The sequence below is a fragment of the Anabas testudineus genome, chromosome 23, assembly GCF_900324465.2.
Source record: "Anabas testudineus chromosome 23, fAnaTes1.2, whole genome shotgun sequence".
NCBI classification, from domain to species: Eukaryota; Metazoa; Chordata; class Actinopteri; order Anabantiformes; family Anabantidae; genus Anabas; species Anabas testudineus.
Window position 1 is genome coordinate 9,801,379 of NC_046631.1, and position 24,092 is coordinate 9,825,470.

General features: G+C 41.5%; 1 protein-coding gene across 1 annotated transcript; it reads left to right on the forward strand.

The window, feature by feature from the left end:
* The first annotated feature begins 14,207 nt into the window (after nucleotides 1-14,207).
* Nucleotides 14,208-22,254, forward strand: btg1 (B-cell translocation gene 1, anti-proliferative). The gene is made up of 2 exons (XM_026361894.1): nucleotides 14,208-14,658; nucleotides 17,868-22,254. Exons 1-2 carry the CDS (start codon nucleotides 14,514-14,516, stop codon nucleotides 18,269-18,271), a joined length of 549 nt encoding a protein of 182 aa, XP_026217679.1. The 5' UTR covers nucleotides 14,208-14,513; the 3' UTR covers nucleotides 18,272-22,254.
* Nucleotides 22,255-24,092: the final 1,838 nt, after the last annotated feature.

Sequence of the window (24,092 nt, forward strand, 5' to 3'; positions counted from 1 at the left end):
TTTGTCTTTGTGTCTCTCTACCTCTATCTGTCTCTCTGGCACTGTTCCATATGTAATCCGTATTCAAAGTGCTTCACAAAATAAGACAGCGATGAGACTTGGGTGCTTTGATTCTTTTCACTCCACTCTGAGCTAATTTCTCTATTCCTTTATTGCTTTCTTCTCAGTCCTGCTCTTGATGTCTTTGCCTCAAACCTTTCCTCTTCATCCTCTCTGTCCATGCAACCACCTTTTCTCTTCTTTACCCTATATACCCCCTGGGTATCCATCACTGTCGTAAAACTCCTGAAATTATGCAACAAGCCTAAATCTCTCTGATAGATCCTGCAGAGCGTGCAGGTCTGAAAACTCCAAACTATAACTACTATTTCTAGTGCTGCTGCTTGTTACCAAACAATTCCCTTGAACGTACGTTACCCAGTTACCGTGATTATTTGTACTAACCATAGCACAGTAATCTGCATCTTTTAACAATTCGGCTTATGCGCAAAGGTGAAGGCGAATCATGGGTTAGAAAATTGTCCTTTGATAATCAATTAGTAATGAGTCAGTCTGTCTTTTGTCCATTTTAATTGTGCCAAAGCTCTCTGTCAACACTGGAAGAGGACAATGTATTTGTGAAACAGTCGCAGGGAGAACCCCCCCCTCCAGATAATCCATTTTAATTACCAAGAACAAAAGCAAAATGCAGTCATTTGAAAGTGACGTGGGGATGTCACCATGGCAATAGCTGTGGGCAGGACAGACCCCTGTGCATGATGAGCCTCTGTCTTAGGCTTGGGAAGGCTTTATCTGCCGTGAAATTCTGCAACAAGAATTAGCTTGAGGCCAGTAAGTGATACAGTACACTATACAGTGTTTCTAAAAAAAAAATGCTCATGAAATTTACTGTAATGTTTAATTCAAACTCTTCTGTCATATTTAAAACGAGACACACAACCGCTCTCAAATATCCACAAAAAAAATAAAAATGCATTTGCTCCATTGTTAATGTGACATTTTTCTTGACGGCCTGCTCTTTGATGATGGGTACAAACTGCAGGGTTCCCTGGAGGCAGCAGTACTACAAAGCTGAGCTTTATCTTTTACAAACACATGCTGTCATTTGTCTTGCCTACTGCTCCATATGGTTGGGTTTCTTTGGCTGGCCAGTCTGGAATAGACTGTTGTAAATGAAGGGTTTATGTGTTTACGTGTGTACAGGTAATACAATGCTAATACAATGCTCTTTTAATTATGTAATATAATACATTTAATATGTGTTTGTTAATAAGCACGAGGTCACTGCAACATCTTCATTTTAACATTCCAGTGAAACTAATTTCCAATTGCTCGACTTCTGACCTTTCTGGACTATCCACAGTTAAACATTTACTAAACCCAGTAACAGGTTAATGGTTATTTTTCCAACATATGTCCAAAGTTAAACTCTGACCATTTAATCGCTGCAATAATGTTTTTATGTATTTTTTTTATAGTAACTAATTAATGCACTGGTATCAGGAGTACACATGATAAAGCCTTGATATGCTGTACTTCTTGTTTAGGCATATATTATTGATTATTTCCTATGAAAGGACATTTTACTGCCTTACAAAGCTTATAGTTTCACTTTGTCTTGATGGAAAATAAAATCATATTGGAAAGTACAGCATCCGTCCAGAGAAAAACGGTTAAACGTCAAAGAAAAGTCAAAGGACGTCTGGAGTTAAGGCACTTTAATGCCACTGCCTTAGCCAATTACCATCATCTCTCTCTATTTTTCTCCACTTTAATCATCCACTTTTTGACACATTTGTTAAACCTTATACACGTGCTCAAACACTGTCACAAGCAGCCACTCGTGTTAGCCACAGCATGAACTTATGGCAGCAAAATATGCAATTCTGATAACTTCAGTAGTATTTACTGAACCCAAATCCAAGTCTGGCAGCAAACAGTTTCTAATCTTCAAAGAACTGCTTTGTTATACATGAAGGGGGCATTTTACGCTCCGCTAACCTGTTCCTGCTTTTAGTTAACACCACATGGTAGGAAATACCCTCATAAATACAGAGGGCTCTTCTTTGGCTGGACACAGGAACAAGAAACCCTGTTCTTGTGGGTTGATGACAGATTTAGTCTAGACTGAGGCTGTGTCTGGCTGCTGTGGCAGGTGTGTTTATACTAGTTATATTGTAAATGTGTGTGTGTAAGTGAGAATTTATATGCAGCAAGCTTACAAATTAAGTTGTTGGAGGCTGTTGGAGGTCACGAATCCCCCCTAAAATCCACCAACCAACGAACAAAAACAAAACCAACTTGATAAGCCATAAACCATGGCTAGACACTCACAGAATTCTCTATTACAGTGCTTGTATTCATGCACACAGTAACTTTGTGGCTCTCAGGTCATTGTTTTCTAGCAGACAAATGGTCATTGAAATATGTATTCAGCATATCGTCTGTCATGCAACGTACACTTGTGGTGTGTGTCGCGCTGCGAAGGGTGATGCAGCAGGCGTTGAAAGGTGTCATTTTAAGATTTGAATCAAATGTGATCTAAGTGTTAAAGTGTTACACGTGTGTGTTTTTGGCCTCCATCAAAGCTGCACTGATTTCTGATCCCAGCCTCACTCTGTAATTACCCCAAGAGTCTCACACACTCACACAGAGCAAACAAGCTTTCAATTCAATTCACCCTATTATATTTACTCTAGGAACAGGTACACACATGCAAAAACATCAATAAATAAATACATTTAGAGTAGCTATGGGCATAAACACACGCCAGTGTGTATATTTTATATATATTTTTTTATCTCTTGGACAAAATATTCACAAAGAAACACCACATCACATATTCATGCACACCTTCAAACATGCAAAACAGTCACGTACACATGCCCACAGTCTCCATGCCATACGCTCAATGTTGGAAATGTTTCTCCACCGAGTCAGGGGATTATCAGTTAATGCTAATGATGTGTGCTGACAAGAGCAGGTTGGACAGGTGCTGTAACAAGAGTAGGGTGGCACAACATCAGTGCCATGGTCCTGACCTGCAAATGACACTCAGTACCAACCTGCTCCACATTTGATTTTATTTTCAACTCTACTGTCATTTCTAATGAATGTACTATTTGCTGCCCATCAGGCACACACAGGTTCTCCCTTGTTTGCTCTCAAATGTCTGTGAATGGCTGTGAATGCTCGTTCGACCTTCATTACTATCCTGCTGTTATCCTTTGAGTCCGATTTAATTCACCTTTGTCCTTTTCTATTCTATGTTACTAGAATTTGACTAGCAGGACACTTCACTGCCGCTGTAACACATATCATCTTCCACATCACACGCCATGTTCATGTTGTAACAGACCTTTTCCTTTTTAGTTTGCAATCTTGCAGCATCCTTGACATTTATTCGCTCCTTTTGTCCACTGAGTGAATTGACCACCAACCTCTTTTCATCTTATTAAAAAGAAATAAACTGAATGAACACGCTGTGTCTTCTGTGTTGTGTATCTTATCTGATGACTGACCACCCATAACAATAGCAGTGGGTGGCCTGCTCAGATATCATCAGCAAATCCTCACAAAGTGCAAATATGGCCTTTCCTCTCAGGGCGTGTGTGCAGCGTGCCAAAGCTTGATCAACAGCCTTGCCACTGCAAGTAAAGAAGCCAATTAACGTCCTCTGTCACCTTCTAGCTAAGTGGAACCATTGCTGAAGGGTATACAAACTGCAGCCAGGAATCTAATTTCAGATGAGCACATGCCTCACACTCTCTGGAACAGCAAAAAATTCAATCTGAAGAAATATGATGACTTGCACTTGCTGTTCAGTATTGGGTCTGGCCCATCAAAGTCGCTCCATTTAGGTTGAGCTGCAGGCTGAGCAACAGCCTACAGGGTGCAAATTAGGGCTCAGTAGATTTAAAGGATCATTTCAATATATACCATATCAGAAAACAAATTATTTTGTGTTTTCGGAATATTAGTAAATGAAAAATTTAGCTAGTCTTAGCATAAAGGTGAGACTGCCATTCCAGCTCCATCACAACTTAAAAAAACACACTGGTTAATTTTTGTTCATGCTTCGTTTAAACTTGTCAGCATTATAAACACACAACTTTTGTGATGTTGTTTAATTCAGATATAAACAGACATTTAACAGTCTACAGCCATCCTCCCTACAGCATCTGTCTGAACTGCACTTTGAACTAAAACCTAATGCTAATATGCTGACAATTGCATTTTAGTTGTTAATATTCTTACTGTTGCCAATGAGCACGAGCAAAGTACACTAGAGGTTTCTGGAACTTAGATATCCATGTGTGTTTACAGCAGGAACAGTACAGAGACACTATACCATGCAGCAATTGCCTAAAATTCATTTTCCAGCATGTTTTTACTGCAGCTTAATACCATCTCTGGCTCCTGTCTGTCACCTTGACACAATATTACTTCTTCCTCTGTAGCTGTATCACTAATTCTGCAACAACACTGGGGTCCATCTCCCCATTACGCGTCTTTCATTTCTCCCTTGGGAGCCTGGAAATGCAGGATTGCAACTGCATGTGACATCACTTTAATACTCTTGTTAATTTACAAAATAGGAGGGAAAGAGGAGAAGTGTTGTGACGTTCACACTTCCTCTGCACAACACTCATTTCCTCTAATCTTGACAGACGTTTCACTCACTCTTTGTCTCCCTTGCTAGATTGTCTCTTGATGTGTCACTTTCTGTCACCTCACTGTTTTCCAACACTCATTTCTCCCACTTTCCCACTTATTTACTCTATTTTCTACCTCGCAACTGTCATCCGCTCTGCTTCTACCACCTGTACTCGCCTCCTGAAGACACTGACAGCATAGACAGAAGCTACACAGGACCAATTTCCTGAGTGCTGCTCACCGCTGGCACTTATTTAATTACTGCAGAGACAGAGGTGGGAGGCAGGGCCTGTCAGAGCTTTAGCCTGGATCAGTGTGGGCCCTTACAACACATCCTGCTGTCCTAGGGGATGGCAATGGGAGGGGTTGTACCTGTCATATTCTATAGCTTCTATACGGGGCCTTGGCTGACATCTAGAGATTAGTCGTCTTTGTTGTAGTCCTGAGAGGCTCGGTAGCCATATGGTCAGAATACTTGATGAATGCCTTTGATTTTGAGTTTTTCTTTAGTGCAGATACACATCTGAACACATCCACTAGCATGAAAAGTGGACAGTGAAAGAGGAAGTGGAGTGTGTGTGGGAGTAGTGACATCATGTGCAAAACGTAAGGATGAAAAATTCCCCATGTGTCTCTAATTTATTTAAATTAAAACAAATTTAATAAGAAATCATCCATGTTTTCATTCTTTGGAGTGTGTTTTTCCTGCTCATAGAAGAACTATTAGACATGTGGTAGAAAAGTGTTGACTTTAAAAAGCATAAATCCCCTGAAAAGATCAAAATAAACTATACAATAACAAGTACTGTTTGTGTTTCTCAGTCTTATATTATTCCTCTGTGCCATAGAGCTCCATTCAGAAACTATTAAAAGCCCATCAGTGAGCCTCACTGTTGCACTGGGTGCTATAAAAAAGCACTAAAACACCAAATATATATCATTGTGTGACTGAAAATAGTTTCCAAAAATTCCATGCTATCATGTTGCCAGGTTTCATTGTTATTTTTGTTATGATTGTTATGTATCTATTCGCTGATACTACCTTTCAAACCGGTTTTCTATATATAACCAAAAGCTAACATGCTGTATTGTTCCTAGTGCTCATCAAAATATTGTGTGGACACTGAAGTTTGTGTTTCTGTGTTACAGAAACTGTACGGCTGGTTTACAAAACAAAACAAAACAAAACCTTTTTATTTACATCTGATTTTGAACTGGGATTTGATTAAAAACAATGTTTTGGTAAATGTGTCAGGTGTGTATCCAGTTTGCCAAGTCTTCACATCTTCTTTGATGTGTTGTGCTGGTTGTTTACAAGTCCCGAGCAATTAGGCTGAAGGAAGTTAAAGAGTTAATTCCTACTGTGCAGACATACACTCTGTTCCACCCACACCCACATCCACACCTCAGAAATCCTGTTGGGCCAAGTCCCAGATTGAGCACAACATGTCCTGACATAACTCACCAACACAGCATCCTGTAAACCAGCTCTGCTTTATCTCGGACATTAGTTACACTTATTCATTGTATATACATCTGCTACCTTCACTTAAAACGCATATGACACTATAACTAGACAGAGTAGATTTTTTTATCTCCCAGAAACCTCTTATCTCTGCCATTACACTATAAGATCACAGTGTTTTCATGACCACGGAGGATGAAAGTGAAATTCAAGCTGAGGTTTTATCCTCTTTCACCACCCACTGCAACCCCAGCCATGACACAAACTCACCATGAGTAGCAGTTGTTGCCAGCATGTCCTGACATGTCTGCTCACACTGAGTCAATCAGAACTAACCTTAACTTTCATTTAGAGTAGGATTTGAAGTGTCTGTCACCAAAGTAAGACAGTATGTAGTATGGTAGTGAAGCTCATTTTTTCAAATATGTCCTTCTAATTCTTTACAGGCCTTGTAATTGACTAAAACAGCTGTAGCAAATGTTTCTTAAGCTGGAGTAAATGCTTTTGCTGGACTGCAGCAGATGAATACACAATTGAATTGAAAGCAATCGGACACCATATGTGGGAATGGCTCAAAATAAACTCCAGTGGCTGTGTTCAGTAGTGTGCAGACAGTGGTAGGGGGCTGTGGCACAGAGGAATATCATGCTTTGAGTGCACAGACAGTACTTGTTGGTATTATCTCTCCATTACAGATTAGAACAGGAGGAGTGACAGAGAAGCAGTCAGTACTCCTGTCTACAGAGGAAGACAAGAGGAAAACCTTCCATGGCCTCTATGGATCATATCCACCACACCATAGCGCTGCATTAGCTCAACAAGCTTACGTTGCAGGAGCAACAGCAACTTTAGAGCCCCTGTTAAATCACAATACCAAATCAGGAATATCTCACACCTCCATGCTGACGCCTGTGCTTTCACAGATCCAACTTAATGTTTGCCTGTCTCAGCAAGATGGTAAAGGCATGAGAGTAACACCACGATCAATAACAGGTAGTTTTTTTCCCCACATGTCATTACTTAAAATGCTCTCTGGCATGATGTGACAGGCAAGGTTATCAGCACAGGAAAGGGTTATATGTACAGCAAGTCAAACCTATTCAGCTTTGATTATATGCTGTCACTAATTGCAGATGAGTCTGGTTTTGAGGTTTATGAGGTGTTACTTGGGAGAATGTGAACGTGAAATAGCTCATGAGCAGCATTCGGCGTCATTTCCTAACAGTTCAAGACCATTATTACACATTTTGTTTATTCACTTCATTTTATTGTGTGTTCCTCATAGGTTTCAAAACACCTTTTGTGTTATTGTAAAACAACTTCTTTAAATCAGTCCGAGCGATCATGCCAATAGCAATTAAAATAATAGCTCGCAGCAACAATAAGGATCCACACCTTAGTGATGCAAGGTATTCCTTCTACGCCCATGTATTCATTCATTGAGTCATTCATTCAACTCACTTCTCTCACAAACCTTTCAGAAACAGAAGGTCACCAAATATTGAATACAAAGGGAAGATGAATGCAGTTTTGTTTTTGTTTTTTCCCCAGATCACACACTGAACAAATGTGGTTTTCTTCTGCCAAAACAGTGCACTGAACTATTTTCATATGACATGGCTGTTCTCTTGTTAGAGAACAAATGAAACTTTGATATAATAAAAATATTTTAGTGTGGAAGTTATGTCCCATGCGTTCTATTAAAATAGTTTCTTTTATTTTTTGCAGATTGTAGATGGATCAGTATTCTGTATTACATGGGAAACGAGCAGGTGTCCTATTACCTGCATGACTAATACTATCTTCCAGTATGCAGTGCATCTCTCTATCAACCCCTATCGAGTGAACATCATGGAAAATCCAACAGACCCTTGAGTCACGATGAGGTATCTTAGCTTCTAATCTCAACAGGCCCTGCTTGGGACTTGGAGTCCCTGCTTGCCGTCTGTATCTCTGCAGATCTGAAGGAGAGAGCTGTGCACTCTGGGTTTTGCGTCTTCATGTGTTGCTGTGCTCTGTGAAACTACAGCATGAATAACAGCTTGCTGTGAAATGACAGCTTGCGTGGGCCCGCACTGGATTTGATCCCCAGCTGTTTGAGGCTGTTTAAAGCGTGAGTCATGTTGAGGGCTTTAGGTAGCGCCGTCACTGACTCTCGCTCACACATGCACACTCTTTCTCTCTCTCTCTCTCTCTGTCTCTCTTTTACTCCCTGTCCTTCTCATATTTAGCTCAGGGAGAGGGTGGATACACGGTGGCAATATTGCCCTTTTGTTTAGACAGTATACTGATAATAAAACCTGTGTGTGCATCTGTGAGTGTGTTTAATCTAATCTACCTGAGTCATAAGGTTGTCGTACACTTTCTATTGGTCTTTGAAGTTATACCCTGAGTAATGCTGATACATGGAAAATCTAAGTTAAGTCCTTTTAAACAGAATCATTGAAAACAATATTTACTTATTAGGACATTTCATCTAATTTTGTTTAATTTGTTCTAAAAATTAATGTAAAGGCACATAATTTGTGTTCATCTCTGCTTTATTCCCAGCCTCCGTGCTCATTCCTCAGTGCCTCGTGTACTCTGGAAGGAATCTGCCACATAGCAGTATTACTCACAGTATAACTCATCAAGAAAGCAAATAAGCATTTCCACATTCAGCACTGTTCGTTTGAATCCTATTAAATGTAAAACCTGGATCTCTGTGGCCATGAAGGAACCTTAAAACACATTCAGACAAATTCATTTTTGCCTTTAATAATGCTCAGACTTTACTTTGGTACTCGCTGGAGAGTTGCATTTAAATACTCATGCACTTCCTCTGTAAGTGTCCATTTCAGCAAAACTAAAAATAACAGCCTCCCTTCAACCAATCAGAATAAAATGTTCACTTAGGGAATAATCTAATATTGCATTAATATAGACTGGAGTGTTGCACACAATATTATCACACAGCAGATTAACGCTCCCTATGTGCGAAGACATTGTCCCAGATAATGTGAGGAACATGTATGTAATATTCATCGACATGTTACATATTTATATCTCACACAAACATGCTGGAGTCAGACACTGCTATGTGGCCTGCTCAGACTGTCTATGTGTCGCTCAGTGTGTGTGCTAGTGTATAATGACTCAGCCATAGGGCACTGTAACTTGGCCATTCCACTAGGGAAAGACAGTAAGTCACTGCACGAGGTCAGCAACGTGCCACATGCAATATGCCACATACACAGCAACTAGTCAGCATGTGTACTTTCTGCAATGAACAAGAATGAGCAGGCAACATCTACAAAAACTGTGCAGTTTTTAAATGAAGTGTCATCTGTTTAAAAGCTCACATAATTGGGCAGAAGTCACAGACCAGGATGCTATTAAAGACCACCACATCCTGCTTGGAAAAAATGAAAGCGCTCCAACAATCTTAGAAGGAATGTTACATCAGAAATCTGTTTGTTTGAGTATTGATAGTCATGTTAGCAGCTCTGTGAGGCTGTACCATGCCAACATGTAGCTATTCAGCCTTCAGTATATAGTTTACCACTTTCTTGTCTTAGTTTAGTGTCTGTATTTCTGCTGGTGTTACCTCCCCGGTTTGTGTGAGAGAGTAAACTATACACATTTCATGCATCAACGGTATCCATTTCCACACCATATTCAGCAGTCTGGATGTCTCTTATGCTTAACACCCTTAAAAGGTGATGCGGGTCATCAGGAAATAAGTTATATGCAGCTAAGCAGGTGTATCTTACATCACAGTCTCGCTGTTTGGAACCAAGACACCTTGAATATGGCACGACCTGAAGTGCTGGTGGGATACTTATTACAGAACATTAGAACTTTACCTGTGATTCATATTTAACACTTGAAGGTGTTGAAGGGAACATTCAGGAATCAGTTTTCAGAACTGGACTTAACAGGCCTCGACAGGCCTCTCGCAATCTCAAATGTCACTGCTATAAATACACACGCACGGATAGACACACAGAGGCAAATACACTGCTATTTGAGGTTTATATTGTTCAACTCAAACACTTTCTTGTTGGTTACATGAGAATACTGAGTCACTCGGGATGGAGAGCTTCATGTGAGAGTGGAAAGAGGAACTGAATAATTTGTACATTAACATCTACAGCTGCGGACAAACCCAAAACTGGTTTATGCTGAACATTTTGTCTTGCCAGACTGCAAGATGTTCTGCAGAGTGAGGAATAATAGAACCTACATAAAGTGCCCTGTAAAGATTATAGCGGCAGTGTAAATGAATTAAATAAATACAATGGAATCTGGACTATGAAAACATATTTCACAAGAAAGCGATTGTAGAAGAAGAAAAAAAAGGTTCCTCAGGCATTCAGTTTGCACGTTTTCATTTTTGCGAGAGAGTCAAGGCCAAGCCACAGCTCACAGAGAAACAGTCCAGTGGTAAAGAAGCATCCTGCCTGAATTAACATGAGCGAGAGAGAGGGAGGGAGAGAGGGAGAGAGAGAGAGAGCGCATCATGGAAAGTTTGTGGTTTTCTCAGATGACTCTCTTCCTGGTGACCGAAGATCAAAGTGGGAAGGGCGTAGAGAGTTCCTCTAACTTGTTTGTCTGAAAGGTAATTACTCCATCTGAGCCACACCCATAAACTCTCAGCACGGTGACGTCACCTACCTACAACATCTACGAACATGTCCGTTTACATTCTTCAAGTGAAAACTGGATATTCTGAGTGTGTCAGAGACCATTTTATGGTACATCACTAAAATATGCTGGTTGCACTCCTGAAATAAACAACACCCTAATGTTACAACATTTTATAACATTATTATAAGAGTATGCGCTGCACTAAAAGAAGAAGATACTTTACTAGACTAAAAGCAGCAATGCCACAAAGTAAAACCCCTTGTTGCAAACTACACAGAGTCATTTACTCTTACCTAACATCTAGATCTAGCTGAAGATTGCTAACATTAACTAACAGTAGGCACCACAACTTACAGGCCATAACAAGCAGAGACATAAAGTGCTGACTCAGTAGGCAAATGTAATTACACTACTAGTTACAGCTAGCAGAGTTCGGATTCAGTTACTACTTGTACATGAAGTTAGCAAACTGTAGGCACCATTATGACACAAAATAGAGACATAGAAGGAGTCAAAGTACTTCACAAACACTATTATACGTAAATATAAAGAACAATTAAGATCCCTGAATGGGGATCAATAAAGTATGACATTAATAGATGTAACGTATCCACCTGAAACATACTGAGGAACAAGTAAAGCAGATGCACCTGTATTAACATACTTTAGTAAATGCGCTTAAAATCAACCACCGGCTCTGTGCAAGTGATCGTCTGTGTGTTATCGGGTTTCAGGTTTTACTACATTGAGCACAAATTTGCCAAGTGGGTTAAGGATTGTAAAATCCCACTGTACTCCACAAAGGGACATACTTCACTGACACTGAATGTGCACACAAATGATAAGCCAGATCCTGCCTGAAGACACAGATAATTATCTGTGAAAGTCGAGGGAGTGTTTGTCTCTCTCTCTTTCTCTGTGCGTGTGTGTGTGTGTGTGTGTACTGGGAATGTTAGTGGTATTGTTTTGTCTTGTGTCTTGATGAATAGGCCCTGTGTTGGTTTAGCTTTTGTGTGACCCGCAGATGTTGGTGTCTTGGCTGGCCTGTGTGTGTCCCTTGTAAACTCAGCGTGTACAGTACATATACACCGTGTGTGTGTTCACAGCCATGAAAGAAGTTTTTGGAAAACTCTGCCCACACTAGCATGCGGCCAAGGTCTCTCTCTTTATTCCCGACCTGACATTCTTTCCTCCACCGTAGTTCACGTGTGGTTTCAAGATAAAAGCCTCCATTCATTAGGCCCAGCGTAATGACAGGATACCCCACCCTTGTCTGGCAACAACCAGGGCCATATTTTTCCCTGTGCTGGTGGCTCTCATATTGAAAACAGGACAGGGTATATTCTGCAGTCTTTGTGTGTTTCAGGTGTACTGTGTCTACAGTAGTTTTGTACTTTCACTATATTGGATGAGCAGAAAGCTTAGGGGATTTCCAGGGTTGATTACCCTTCACTCATCTACTCTGTTGTTGCATGCACTTTCTTTCTCTTTCTCTTTTATCCTGCTTGACTTTTATCTCCCCTGCTGAGCAGACAAAACTTAACCACACTCCCCCACACACTCCGTAATGAGGCATTTGCCTGCCCACAGTTGGGTATGTAGTACAGATGTGTGTTATCATGCATGCTTGCAAATAGTTTGCTTGCTTCATATCTGCTGCTGCTGCTGCTGCTCTACTCCCCAGAGGAGGTGCCACCAAATGCCACCCCATTACTGAAAATCTATGATGTTGGTCACCTTTAATACTTTACAGTTTTCATAGTGATCATTTTTGTGTATCGAGGGCATCAAAAGGTAAACAAAAATGATTTGTGGAAAATTCATTTCACAGCTTCATCAAACCACAACATGTGCAGCTGAAACAAATCAGCCAGTGTGTACTGTATGCTCACATGTGTAAACCAGAAACATCCTGGCCTTCTGTAACACACCGAAACTCTCCACTGTTTTATGAAATGGCAAGGTGGTGTGTAACCGTGGGTGAAACTGTGACTATGATTGTGTGTGTGGTGAAGAGGTGGGGGTTTACACATGTATGAACATGTATTAGGTTTGAGCGTTTCCTTGTTTGTATGAAAAGACTTTTGTTGAACATGACCAAGAAGTAAGTCACTGTTTTGTGGTTATGAAAGGCCAGTTCTCAGTATGATATTTAAATTGTGTATTTCTACAGTACTGTTCAAGTTGTTATTCTGCACACATCTATATATGTTTTATGCACCTTTAGGTCAGTGGTTGAACCAATCAGTGTGGTCATGGTTTGTCTGATTGCGGCGTGATTGGAGCACTCAGCGGGTCATCATAACTGTGTCTGCAACAAACAAAGCGCTGCAGCCTGTACTTTTCCACTGATTTTAATGAGCACATAGAGACATGGCATCTAAAAAGAATCCTGGCACAGCGTTACCTCCTCCGTGTTTAACAACACACATAATGTGCTTTGCTTGTTGATTGAGACACTTCCCATTTCACATGTGCACACCCATCAACATCCACACCTTCACAGACAGGGGCACAGTGAAAGAGAGAGTGCAAGAAGAAGGAATCAGACATGATGTGTGTGATAGGTAGGCTAAGGTAAACTGTGTCACTCTCTCTTTGTGTCTGCGTTCCACACATAAGCACACACACCATTGTGGAGCTCTGTTTTCATGGGACAGCAACAACAAAGTCGTCTTTGCAGGTTTAAAGTTATACTTTTACAAAACTCAACTCACTTTCATTTAATAGAACATCTCAGACTGCTGAGGCGTTCCATGAATACATCAGTGGTGCGTGTTGATGTTGTATCTTAGGGTGTTTTTTCCCCCTTTATGAGATAGGAGACAGTAGTGAGCCGAGATGGAAATGGGGATTGAGATGGGGGATCACATGAAACAAAGGTCTGCAGCTGGCCTGCAGAGCCCCCTTACCAGTGGTGTGGTAAGAGGGGACTGATCTGTTCTCAGGGTTTCAGGATGGAGAGAAAAACAGCTACTTCTACCAAGAGCCATTCCTAGAAGCAACGCATTAAATCTAGACTCTACAGTTCAGAGATATTCTTGAGTCCATAGAAGTCTGTTTTTCTTTGGTGGATTTTTTGTAAACTCGTTTCTCACAGTCCATATGTTGATGTGCAACAGTCCACAGTAGCAGGGTTTCCGTGCATCTTATCAAACTATTAGTTGCTGCTGCAGAATCTAACTTCGACAAAGATCAAGAGAATTTTTTTTTCTTTGTTGTTGTTACTTTGTTTTCTTTTCTTTTTTCGGCTGCCTGTATTTCCGACAGCCTGTAAACGCAGCTCGGCTTCATGCTGTCTAACTCTGTTTATTTTCAGAGCCATGACGTGAACGCTGCTCTCCTCCTATATGTGGCTCGTCAGACGCTGCAGGGCCGGGGATTGGAGAGCTGTTGTTGCTGTAGAGGCTTGTGTCGGCCGTGTGGGTTGGAGGGGGCACTATAAAAACCAGCTCCCCCACTCCGAGAGCTTCACTCTGGAGGAAGAAAGCGGACTGGGAGGGTTGGTGAACGTGGCAACAAGGGACCTTCCAACCCTCTGTATTTACCAACAACAGACGTCTGTTTCCCAACACTGTACGGTCCTAGCACAAGGACTCAGAAAAAACTTCCCTCTACCTCGACTAATAAATGCCAAGAGAAACAACAGCAACCCTGACAGATACGGATCGCTGCTCAGAAGTGGAGAGAAAGACGAACAGTCGGACAAACACGTAGTGAAAAAACAGCAAAAGCGCACGGATCGTCGCCGTTGCCTTTCTCAATGCATACCCTTTGTGCCCGGGGAACGATGAAACCAGAGATCAACGCCGCCGTCGGATTTCTGTCGAGATTTCTAAGGGTAAAAGGACACGTAAACGATCGACAGGTCCAAACATTCAGCCAAAGCTTACATGACATCTTGGCAGGTAAGAAACCAAAAAAATATTCCATTTCCGCTCACATAAGACCTCTTAAAATGCACCATCTTACAAACTACACACTCACATGTGAGGGTTGGGTGTCATTGGATGAATACGTGTTTAAATTCTGGTCATAAATGGTTTGAGAATGATTCAGAAGAAGCCTTTCTTTGTTCTCCCTAAGTATCACTATCAGCGCTTCCATCGCGCACCAGTGTTTGCGCACGTTGGAGAGGGGAGAAAAGGACAAAGTATCAACACACCGGACAGTCGACGATTAATTTGACACAATCGACTATATAAAAAGAAGAATAACACTTGAATCAAATATTAGTTTGTTACTTGGTGTGGAGGAGGAGAAAGAGGGGGTGGAAAGACTCGCTTGGTTAAAACAAGGAAGTGCGCGTCGGTCGATAAAGCTCAGAGAATGGAGCAAAACAGCCCCGAGTGAGTTGGTGGCTGCTCAATTACGTAATGCACAGGAAGAAATGGGTTACTAACGAAAACATCTCCATTAGTATAGCAATAAAGAACATACATATAAATAAATACATATAAATATTATTTTATTCTATAAAATACGCATGGATAAAAACATAATGCGATGTTTTTGTTTGTGTTCACTGGTTCGCTTTTTACCACACACACATGCTATTCCTTATAAAATTCGTAGTTTGACATTGTTAAGGGGTGAATTATGTATATTACTACTTATCCCTTTTATTCAATAACACACCAATTGCTTATAATGTAAGCAACATAAATCTATCGAGCTCACACCTCTGCATAGTTAAACTAATAGAATTAATTTTAGTTAGTTATTGACTTTTCAGGTTTTTACAGATCTGTGCTGGTGGTGGATTGTTTTAGTTTAGTCTCAGGACTCTGAAAGCTGTCATACATCTGCCACACTCCAGCAGATGACCTACATTTCCTACATAAGGGCCTCACTTATTCAAAACAAGTCTGCGCTTGCACAGATTTTCTAGTAAAATGTATAAAACAAACAAGCTGCAGCAATAATTTACTGTAAGCACATTATGTTTAGAGTAAATTTCTTTAAAAGGGTTTAAAAAGACCAAATACAATCTTAAACTCACTACTCCAGGAGTGGGTGATTCGGAGCTCTGATTGCTTTTGGTGAAATTGGTGTTTTAGGGGAAGCAAATAAAGATTTCAGCAAGAAAATCTGGGAGAGCAGTTGGATGGTGGTGTTTGTAAACAGACAAAAGTTGGAGCTGAATGGAGTCGGCTATGAGGCCTGTGTGTGGGGGAGGGGATGTTATGGTGGGCGCCTATAGGAAGACATGAAAGGCAGGAAATGGAGGGGAAGTCCAGCGAAACAATGTTAACCTTCCCTGTATTTAGAGGACATAAACAGGAATTGTATCAAAGTGCTGCAAATTATAAGGTTTAATCAGCCGTTCTAAAAGTGCTGTTTACAAATACAGTCTAATTAAAATGAAGAATAGTAGTTTAATTCAGTTGTTTGTGCACGAGGAAAATGTGTAAAAACAAAAGTGTGGTAGCACACGTTGGAGCTCGCTGCTTGTAAACTAGGCCAACGAGATCTTTTGTGCTTGGAAACATTTCAGTCACCCACTATTGTCTGTGTTCTGTGCAGCTGGGTGTCTAGCATCTCTTGTTATTCCCCCGAGCAAAAGGAAGTGGGCAAATTAGTCACAGTGACCAGATTGAAACTCTCATAGTTATGCAATTGTACTTACTTATTCAATTCTTCCTATTTCAACTGTTGGATTTGTTGTATTTGAAAATACACAACAGCCCAGCAGACAGGCCAACACCAGCTTACTTAATGTCTGGTGTTTGAGGTCAGCTGTAATGAATAAACAGCCCTCTTTCGTTAAACTCTTTAGGTTAAGCACATACTCATCTGCTTACTTTTCCATTTCCCCGTTTGCTTCCTCTCCTCCTCCCCTGTGCCCTCATTTTTTAGAATAGGCCCTGTCGATGCTTTCCCAGCTGCACCAGGGTTTGTAGGTAGCTGCCTTTGTGTCTCCGTCTGAGGCTGAAAGATCATCCAGCCCCCTTGTGCTCTTTCATGAGTGCCAGCCCCTCCATTAGCTCAGCAGTATACAGCCGTCTGTGATAAGGCATGGGAGGAGGGACGGGAAGGGGGTGTTATTATCCTGTGGATGCATACAGGTGGCCTCCGGGCCATTGCCTGAATGCTGGCCTACTTCACTCACCCTGTTTTTCATTGGCCACAATGCAAGTAGAAGCAATGTGAATTCAATATGGATGAGCTTTGTCAGGGTAAATAGGGAAAAGATCAGAACAAAATATTCAAAACTGTCCATGTATCCTAAAAAAAATAGATCAGGAACTGTTATTATATGCCAACAGGAGTTATACTTTACTTCCTCATTCGCTCCAAAACAGTCCGTCTATAGTTAAGTTTTTCACTCATCGTCTTAACCACTGAAATGCCTGAAGCGAGCTGTAAGGTGGCAACACACTGAATCACTAGTTTCACTGCTCTTATAAAACTTCCACACGGGCAAATAAAAAAACCCAGAGAAGACGCTTTCCCTTTAAGAGGTGGAGCTGTGTGTCCCAGATGGCTGGCTGGGACTTGGACACTCTGGGTGTTTTTGTTCAGCCAGTCATGGGAGACTTTGTGACACTGACAACAGCCAGGGGAGGGATTGTGCAATTCAATGGCCCTCTTTTTGTCACGTAGGCCTCGGGTGCTGCTGGCCGCCTGTTAATGGCTGCTTATCAGGCCTGTAACAGGTGGTGGTGTTTTTCTTTCCTTTCTTTTGTTACTGCACACATCTACACCCACTGGCTTTTAGACTAAACATGTATGTGTAGTGAATTTTGGTAAGATATAGGTGAAATTATGACTAATGTCAGGGATAATTTTATAATGATTATAGTAATGTTTTGTTTGTTGAAAACATATGTTAATGTTTACCTTTTATCTAAAGGCTCTATCACACTGTTCTGTTAAATAAACTGATTTTATTTTAACTGTTTTGACAAACTGTTTTTATAGCTCCATGTTTATCTAACTGAAGTACTCTGTGTCTACTTTCTCTTTTGACCTTTGTTCAGTTCTAGCTCACTGTGCAGTTTTTGTCACATGCCCAAGGACAAAATCTGTAGTCTCATAGGGCATTATTGCCATTATTCTTTGTGTCCACATGCTAACCTTTCTCTCTCTTGTTCTCTTTTCTGTGTCTCTGCAGAGCAATATAAGCACCACTGGTTTCCAGACAGGCCCTGCAAGGGTTCAGGTTATCGCTGCATCCGCATCAACCACAAGATGGACCCACTGGTGTGGCAGGCAGGGCAGCGTATTGGCCTGACCATACAGCAACTCTACCTGCTGCTGCCAAGTGAGCTCACGCTCTGGGTGGACCCCTTCGAAGTGTCCTACCGCATTGGCGAGGACGGCTCCATCTGCGTCCTGTATGAGTCGCAGCCTGGCCCCGTAGTAATGCCGGGAACTTCCTCCGCCAGCTCCCCCTCAGGAAACAGCGGGTCGGTGAGCCCCATGGTGGACAGTCACATCAGCTGCAAGGAGGAACTGATGGTGCTGGGCAGAACCAGTCCCTCCAAGGCCTACAATATGATGACTGTGTCCAGTTAAAGAGGCACATCATCACCCCGGCCTACTTTCTGTTCAGGATCACACCGTGGCTGGTCAGGGTTTTTGATCAGATCAGGGTGAGCCTTTTTAAAGCTAAGAATATGAAATGAAATAGTGAAAGAAGAAAAAAGAAAAGGAAAAAAAAAACAGAGGATGTGGCCTATCATCCAGGTGATGGAAACCTTGTAGGTTTGATATTTTTACCCCCTCTTCCCATTGTCATCTGTTCTGTTGTGTCATTGGATCATCTGGGCACTCCATTTCTTTGGAGAGGCTTTGTGGAAATGGAACTGTTGGGGCAGCTAATCCAACCAACCATCCCACCAACCAGGAACCCCCATGGAGACTGGCTTCACCCCCACCCCTACCCCTACTCCTCCCCACCCCCCTCAACTATAAACAACATGGTGATCAGCTCCATCTCTGAAGGGGTTATCACTGACTTTGCACTTTTCTTACTTATGGTTACTATGGGTACATGTTCAACACACCACCGCAAAAACACCAAAACCTAAATTATAAAGGAGTAATTACCAGGAACTACCCTTGAAATGACAAAATCCAGAGGTTTTTCAGTTTATTTTCATCATGTTTTGTCTCCTGATTGGGGAGGAAGTTGAGGTTCAGACTGAGCCTTTTGCAACTCTAGCTCAATGTAAAGAAAAGCCCAATGAAAGCATTTCTATTTTCTGTAAAACACCTTTTTTGGACCACAGGGATTTAGTTTTCTTTATCTTGTAGCTGGAAAAAGGCCGTCAGTCTAAACTTCTCATCCTCTCCCTTCCCCATCAACACAGAGCATCAGAAAACCTTAATCTCAGCCATCTCTCAGCCCATACGTAAGTGCAAGTGGAATGTGTTGTGACACCTGCTACCTATGGATACCAGTGTGTCCCATTGCACGTCTCCTTCCCATCACCCGTGTATGAGTAGCTTTCCAGGGGAGGACAGGAGACCCGTCTCCTTCCTCCTCCCCCTAGTTCATGAATGTTGTTGAAATTCACAATCAAGTTCCTGTGTTGTTAATTTTGCCCCTTTTCTCCCCCATCACCACCTTGTCATCTCCTGCATCACCAAATTTCTAATTGTAGCAAAGTGGGGGCTATATTACCCTAATTTTTTGTCATGTGGCCCAATTGACATTGAATGCACTTTGACGTGAGATTGTGTGGGATGTGTACTTTCAGAGAAAATCGCCTGCATTCCATCCATTCGAATGTCGTGTTTTCACACCGTTTCTTTTGCCCTCCCCATTTTTTTTAAAGCCGTTTCTTCATACTGTAGCTCCCACTTTAGTTTAGCCTAAACTGGGAGTTTACATCTCTGGATTTCAAAACCCTTTTTTACACTGTATTTGTGAACATTTCAGAGCTGTCGAATTTAGCTGCAGAGTATTGTTGGTGGTATGTTAGAAACATTCTGTCATCCGTTCATATGGCACTGTTCGCTCTGGCAGGACGCAGAGCTAAGCTTTTTTTTTCCCTAGACACACACAGACGGTGATTTGGGTTGCTGATAGAGAAAAAGTTAGTCTGGACTAAGTCATGACTGTGTGAGACTTTGGCCAAAGGGAGGTCTGGAGCACTGACTGTTGAGAGATCAATTTTAACTTGAATTAAAAACACCAGGCCTTGTCAAACCTTCTATTTCATTTGCATTAGCTATTTCCAAGATCTTGCAAAAGACAGAGACTTATATTTTGTTTGCATTGGAGGTGCATTGCCTTATGGAGACCTCATTATCATGAATTATGAGACATTCATGAGTTTAAACCAATATCAGGCTTATGTGAGCCAGCCTGGTGCATGATGCTGCCTGGACCCTCACTGGAGGTGTCCCCTTTCCAGCCAAGCAGCTTAAAATCTGACCCACCCCTCTTGGCGTGGGGTTTAGAGTGCCTCAAGTGCCACATATCGCCCCTCAGCTCAGACCTCCTGTTCAGCCAAAAGCAAGCCAGCATGCTGCTAGCTGACCCCCTGTGGATGCAGGTAGACTTAATGTGACACATATCATCATCCATCACCGTGGGGAGTTGGGTAAGGACGGCAGGGATGGGGAGCTGGTGTGAGAGAGGGGGGGCCCAGGGCCAGACTCTTTTTGTCCAGGGCAGCTAAAATCCCTCCAGCCCCCCCTCTGGACTTATACAACATCCCCCACCCTGACCAGAAGCCCTCCACCCTCCCTCATGATGTGATGGATAAAAACCAGCACACGCACTTGGCGTGCTCAAGCTGCACTAGGGGGGGCTAGTGAGAGATGAGTAAACATGTATCAAAGATGAAGAGGGTACTAGGCCATTGTTTTCTGTTCTCATCTCACTGGATTGTGCTGCACTTGATTACTAAGTTTGAGTAGCAACTTTGTTTACATGCATATGAAAGGATGTGATGGCTGTCTGACGTACCCCCACTTCACTCCTGGTTCTGGGGATGAGAGGTTAACAGCAGTCTGGAACAGATGCTGGGACGGCTACTGGTGTTGCTTGGGCCTGAGCTGCTGGCCAAATCTGTCACAGCAGGCCGGTTCACTGCTCACCAGACCTATGAGTGTTTAAGCTCCCCCAAGTCTGAGAGGATCATGGGTAATAGAGCTGCCTTTGACGCACTGCAACCCCTTAACCCCCCCCCCCCCCCCCCCCCCCCCTTCTCCTGCTCTCTGCTGATACTCCCTTCAGCAATCTGTGAAAAGCAGTGATTCCATGTTGGCCAGATGGAGAGGCGCATCCTGGGATCCAACCCCAGAGCTTTGGTTTCCATGGTGGGCACCTGTTTTGCTCCATTATAGCTTTTATATGTCACATAACAAGATGTTTTGAGATTGGTGTATATTTCGGACACGAGAGGATCATCTCTTCTCACTTATGTATTTTATGGTCACACTAGGATTTTCTCATTTTTCCCCTTTGCCATCCCCATTTTCTCCTCTTCATCCTCTTTTAAGAGGATTTTTAGTCTGGTGATCTAACCCAGTTTTAACAGACCTTGTTTTCACAAGCTACAAAAATTCCAAAAGTTAAACACAAATCTGTCAACACCCTCTAAACTGTATTACCACCATCCAAAAAAGGTTGAAGTCCTCAGTAATTTTGATTATTTTAATGGAATCCATTCAGCTTGTGCACATATAGGGTACAGAATTGTTGTGAGAGTGCTTTGAGTAGTCAGAGGTGAAATAGCACATAAAATGCACTAAATATGTCAAGTTGAAGTTGTGTGACTTGTTTTTTTTTTTTCTTTGAGATGCGAGGAGTCTCTCCTGGAATGTATTGCCAAACTCAGGCCTCGGACATTCAATAAATACCCTTATGGAAAGGTTGTGCATGTTAAGACATGAAACAGGAAGGGAACAGCAGTTTTGTTATTGTTGTTGTCAATATTGTCATCAATTAGTTGAATTATTGCCACTTTCACATTTGAGGTGTTTTACATATAGTAGAATGTATTGTAACTGTACAACAAATGGTAGAGTACATAACATTACACATGGGAAGTGCCAATAATTCCTATTCCGAGGTGTTTTTAGATGTATTCCTTTTTTGTATTTCATCTTTTAACATGGATAATGCTTTTCGTAAGTGAAGCCATTTGTGATGGGAGTGTTGGCAAGGACCAAAGTTGTTTTGGTTAAAACATATTAGTTTCCATGATCTGTAAGTGTAGACGTATCCTTTGTTTATTTTTTTTTGTTCTTTTTTTGTTCGTTTCTTCTCAGTTTTTTCCCTTTTTTTCTATTTACGTACAAAACCAGAAAATAGACAAAAAAATCTGAGCTTACCCAAGAAGAAAAGCTGTCTATCTTGTGATCTCTCATGTCAGTACACCTTTATCGTGTTCAGTTTCTTTTCCTTGGGTATGTTGTGATGAACTGCTGTAAATTTGTACAGTTCATGTAAATTGATTGTGCGGAAGTTGTACAGATTTCTATATTTTGGAAGAAAAGTTTTTTTTCTCTGTAATAAAAGATTTCCTATCTTGGCATCATAATCCCTTTTAGCTGTGTTATTCTTTATTTTGAAGTATTAGTAAAAAAAACATTACAGTTCCAAGCAAGAGGCATGAAATATAAAATTAAAGTAGGAATTTTACTGATCTTGAGCTGTATTTATTTTTACATTAGGAGCTGCATAAACCTAAACACTTATGTTGTTGCCTCAGTGATGTGCAGATTGTAGTTTGACCTAGTCTTTAAGGACTTAGTTGTCCATCTGTGCCGAGAAGACTGGAGAGATCAAGTCAGCATATCTCCTTCCTCACTAGTGCCTAATGGTGAGCTGCACTTTGTGTAAAGAGACTTTTAGGTCACATTTTATAAGCACGTTATCCACCACTCAGCTGACACTGATATGGATATGAAGTAATAGTTAAAAAAAAAGTTTATTAAGTGTTTGATGCAGCTCCATATTTTTGGGAACAACTCTGGAACATTTTATAAGCTCTTTGCAGCTTTCCCTTAAAAGGTCTGAACAGCAGATCCAATCACTTCATGTCCAAATGCTCACGCACAGGATGTTTTTCAGACATTTGGACTCAAGCTCAGTGTTCCATTTTCCATCCACGTGGAACTGTCAGTGCACCCACCTCTTTAATGATAGAATGTGACAGATGGTACCATTAGCAAGGATTCTCTCAAAAAGTTGGAAAAAAAGTGCAAACTCGGCCGGGGCACCAAAATGCACAATGCTGCTGCACCCAAACTGCTGACTGTGCAAAACCCAGAGTCCTTTGCCACACTTTGAATACTCGAGGTTGCTTAGCAGCAAGAGGGAAAAGAAAAACATTTGGCTCATTTTGACACACAGACAAAGGAGAGAGCGAGAAGAGCTGGTTTAGCAGGAGCTGAGAGCATGGGGTGGAGGGCGCCGAGTGGGAAGGTGACTGGGCTTGTTTACATCAGGCTTTACCTCTCTAAACACTGGCTAAGATGAAGCTTCAACATCTGGGGTGTGTGGGAAGACAGCTGTAAATTATTGGAAGCTGTATAGTGAAAGACTTCAGTCAATTAGGTCTGTAAGTAATTGTTTTGTACCAATTCTCTGTGTTGCAGACAGCCTTGTTTTGCCTCTGTGGAAGCAGGTCAAAGAGGCCCAGGGTGTGTCTGACTATATGGCCCAGTGTGGTTTGTTTTGCATCTAAATATCATCTTAGAGGGGAGGTGAATAAAGAACTATCCAAGAGTAACACACAAAGTACAAGTGATCCAGATTTAACATGATTTTGCAATACTCCCTGGACAGAGTTTTGCAATCATTTTTATTTGAGCAAGATGTTTTGACACGTCGTCATCTCTGAAAAATAAAAAGTGGATTGCAGATGCTGTGCCGCAAGTGATTCTAGCCATTAGAACATGCCAGGTGAATTTTGTCTACATAAATATGCCCTGTTAGTGTTTGTAAAGAAACCAAACTCGTTATGACTTCATGTTGATTGGTATATATTGAATTTAAATATATATTGACTGCACTAAACTGTTTGCTATTAACAATATTCAAAATCTATTGCAGTGTATGTCAGAATCTCATCACACTGTTGTCTAAGAATTGCATTGCCGTTTCAGCTCGGCCCTGATGAAACATCAGTGTAATATTTTCTGCCCTTCCCTCTAACTCACATAGCAACAGAGGTCACGCTGTAAAGTGGAAAGGTGTGGCTGATTACAATGGAAAGATAAAGAGAATACTTAACTAAGATTGTTGATTCATGGGCCGATAAAGTCTACTCTATACTCTGTATAAGGCATGGTGAGTGACAGTGTGAGCTTGTGTGTCTGCTAACGGGGGAAGCAGACATCTGGGACCTGCTTTATTGCCATTGAGATGACACGG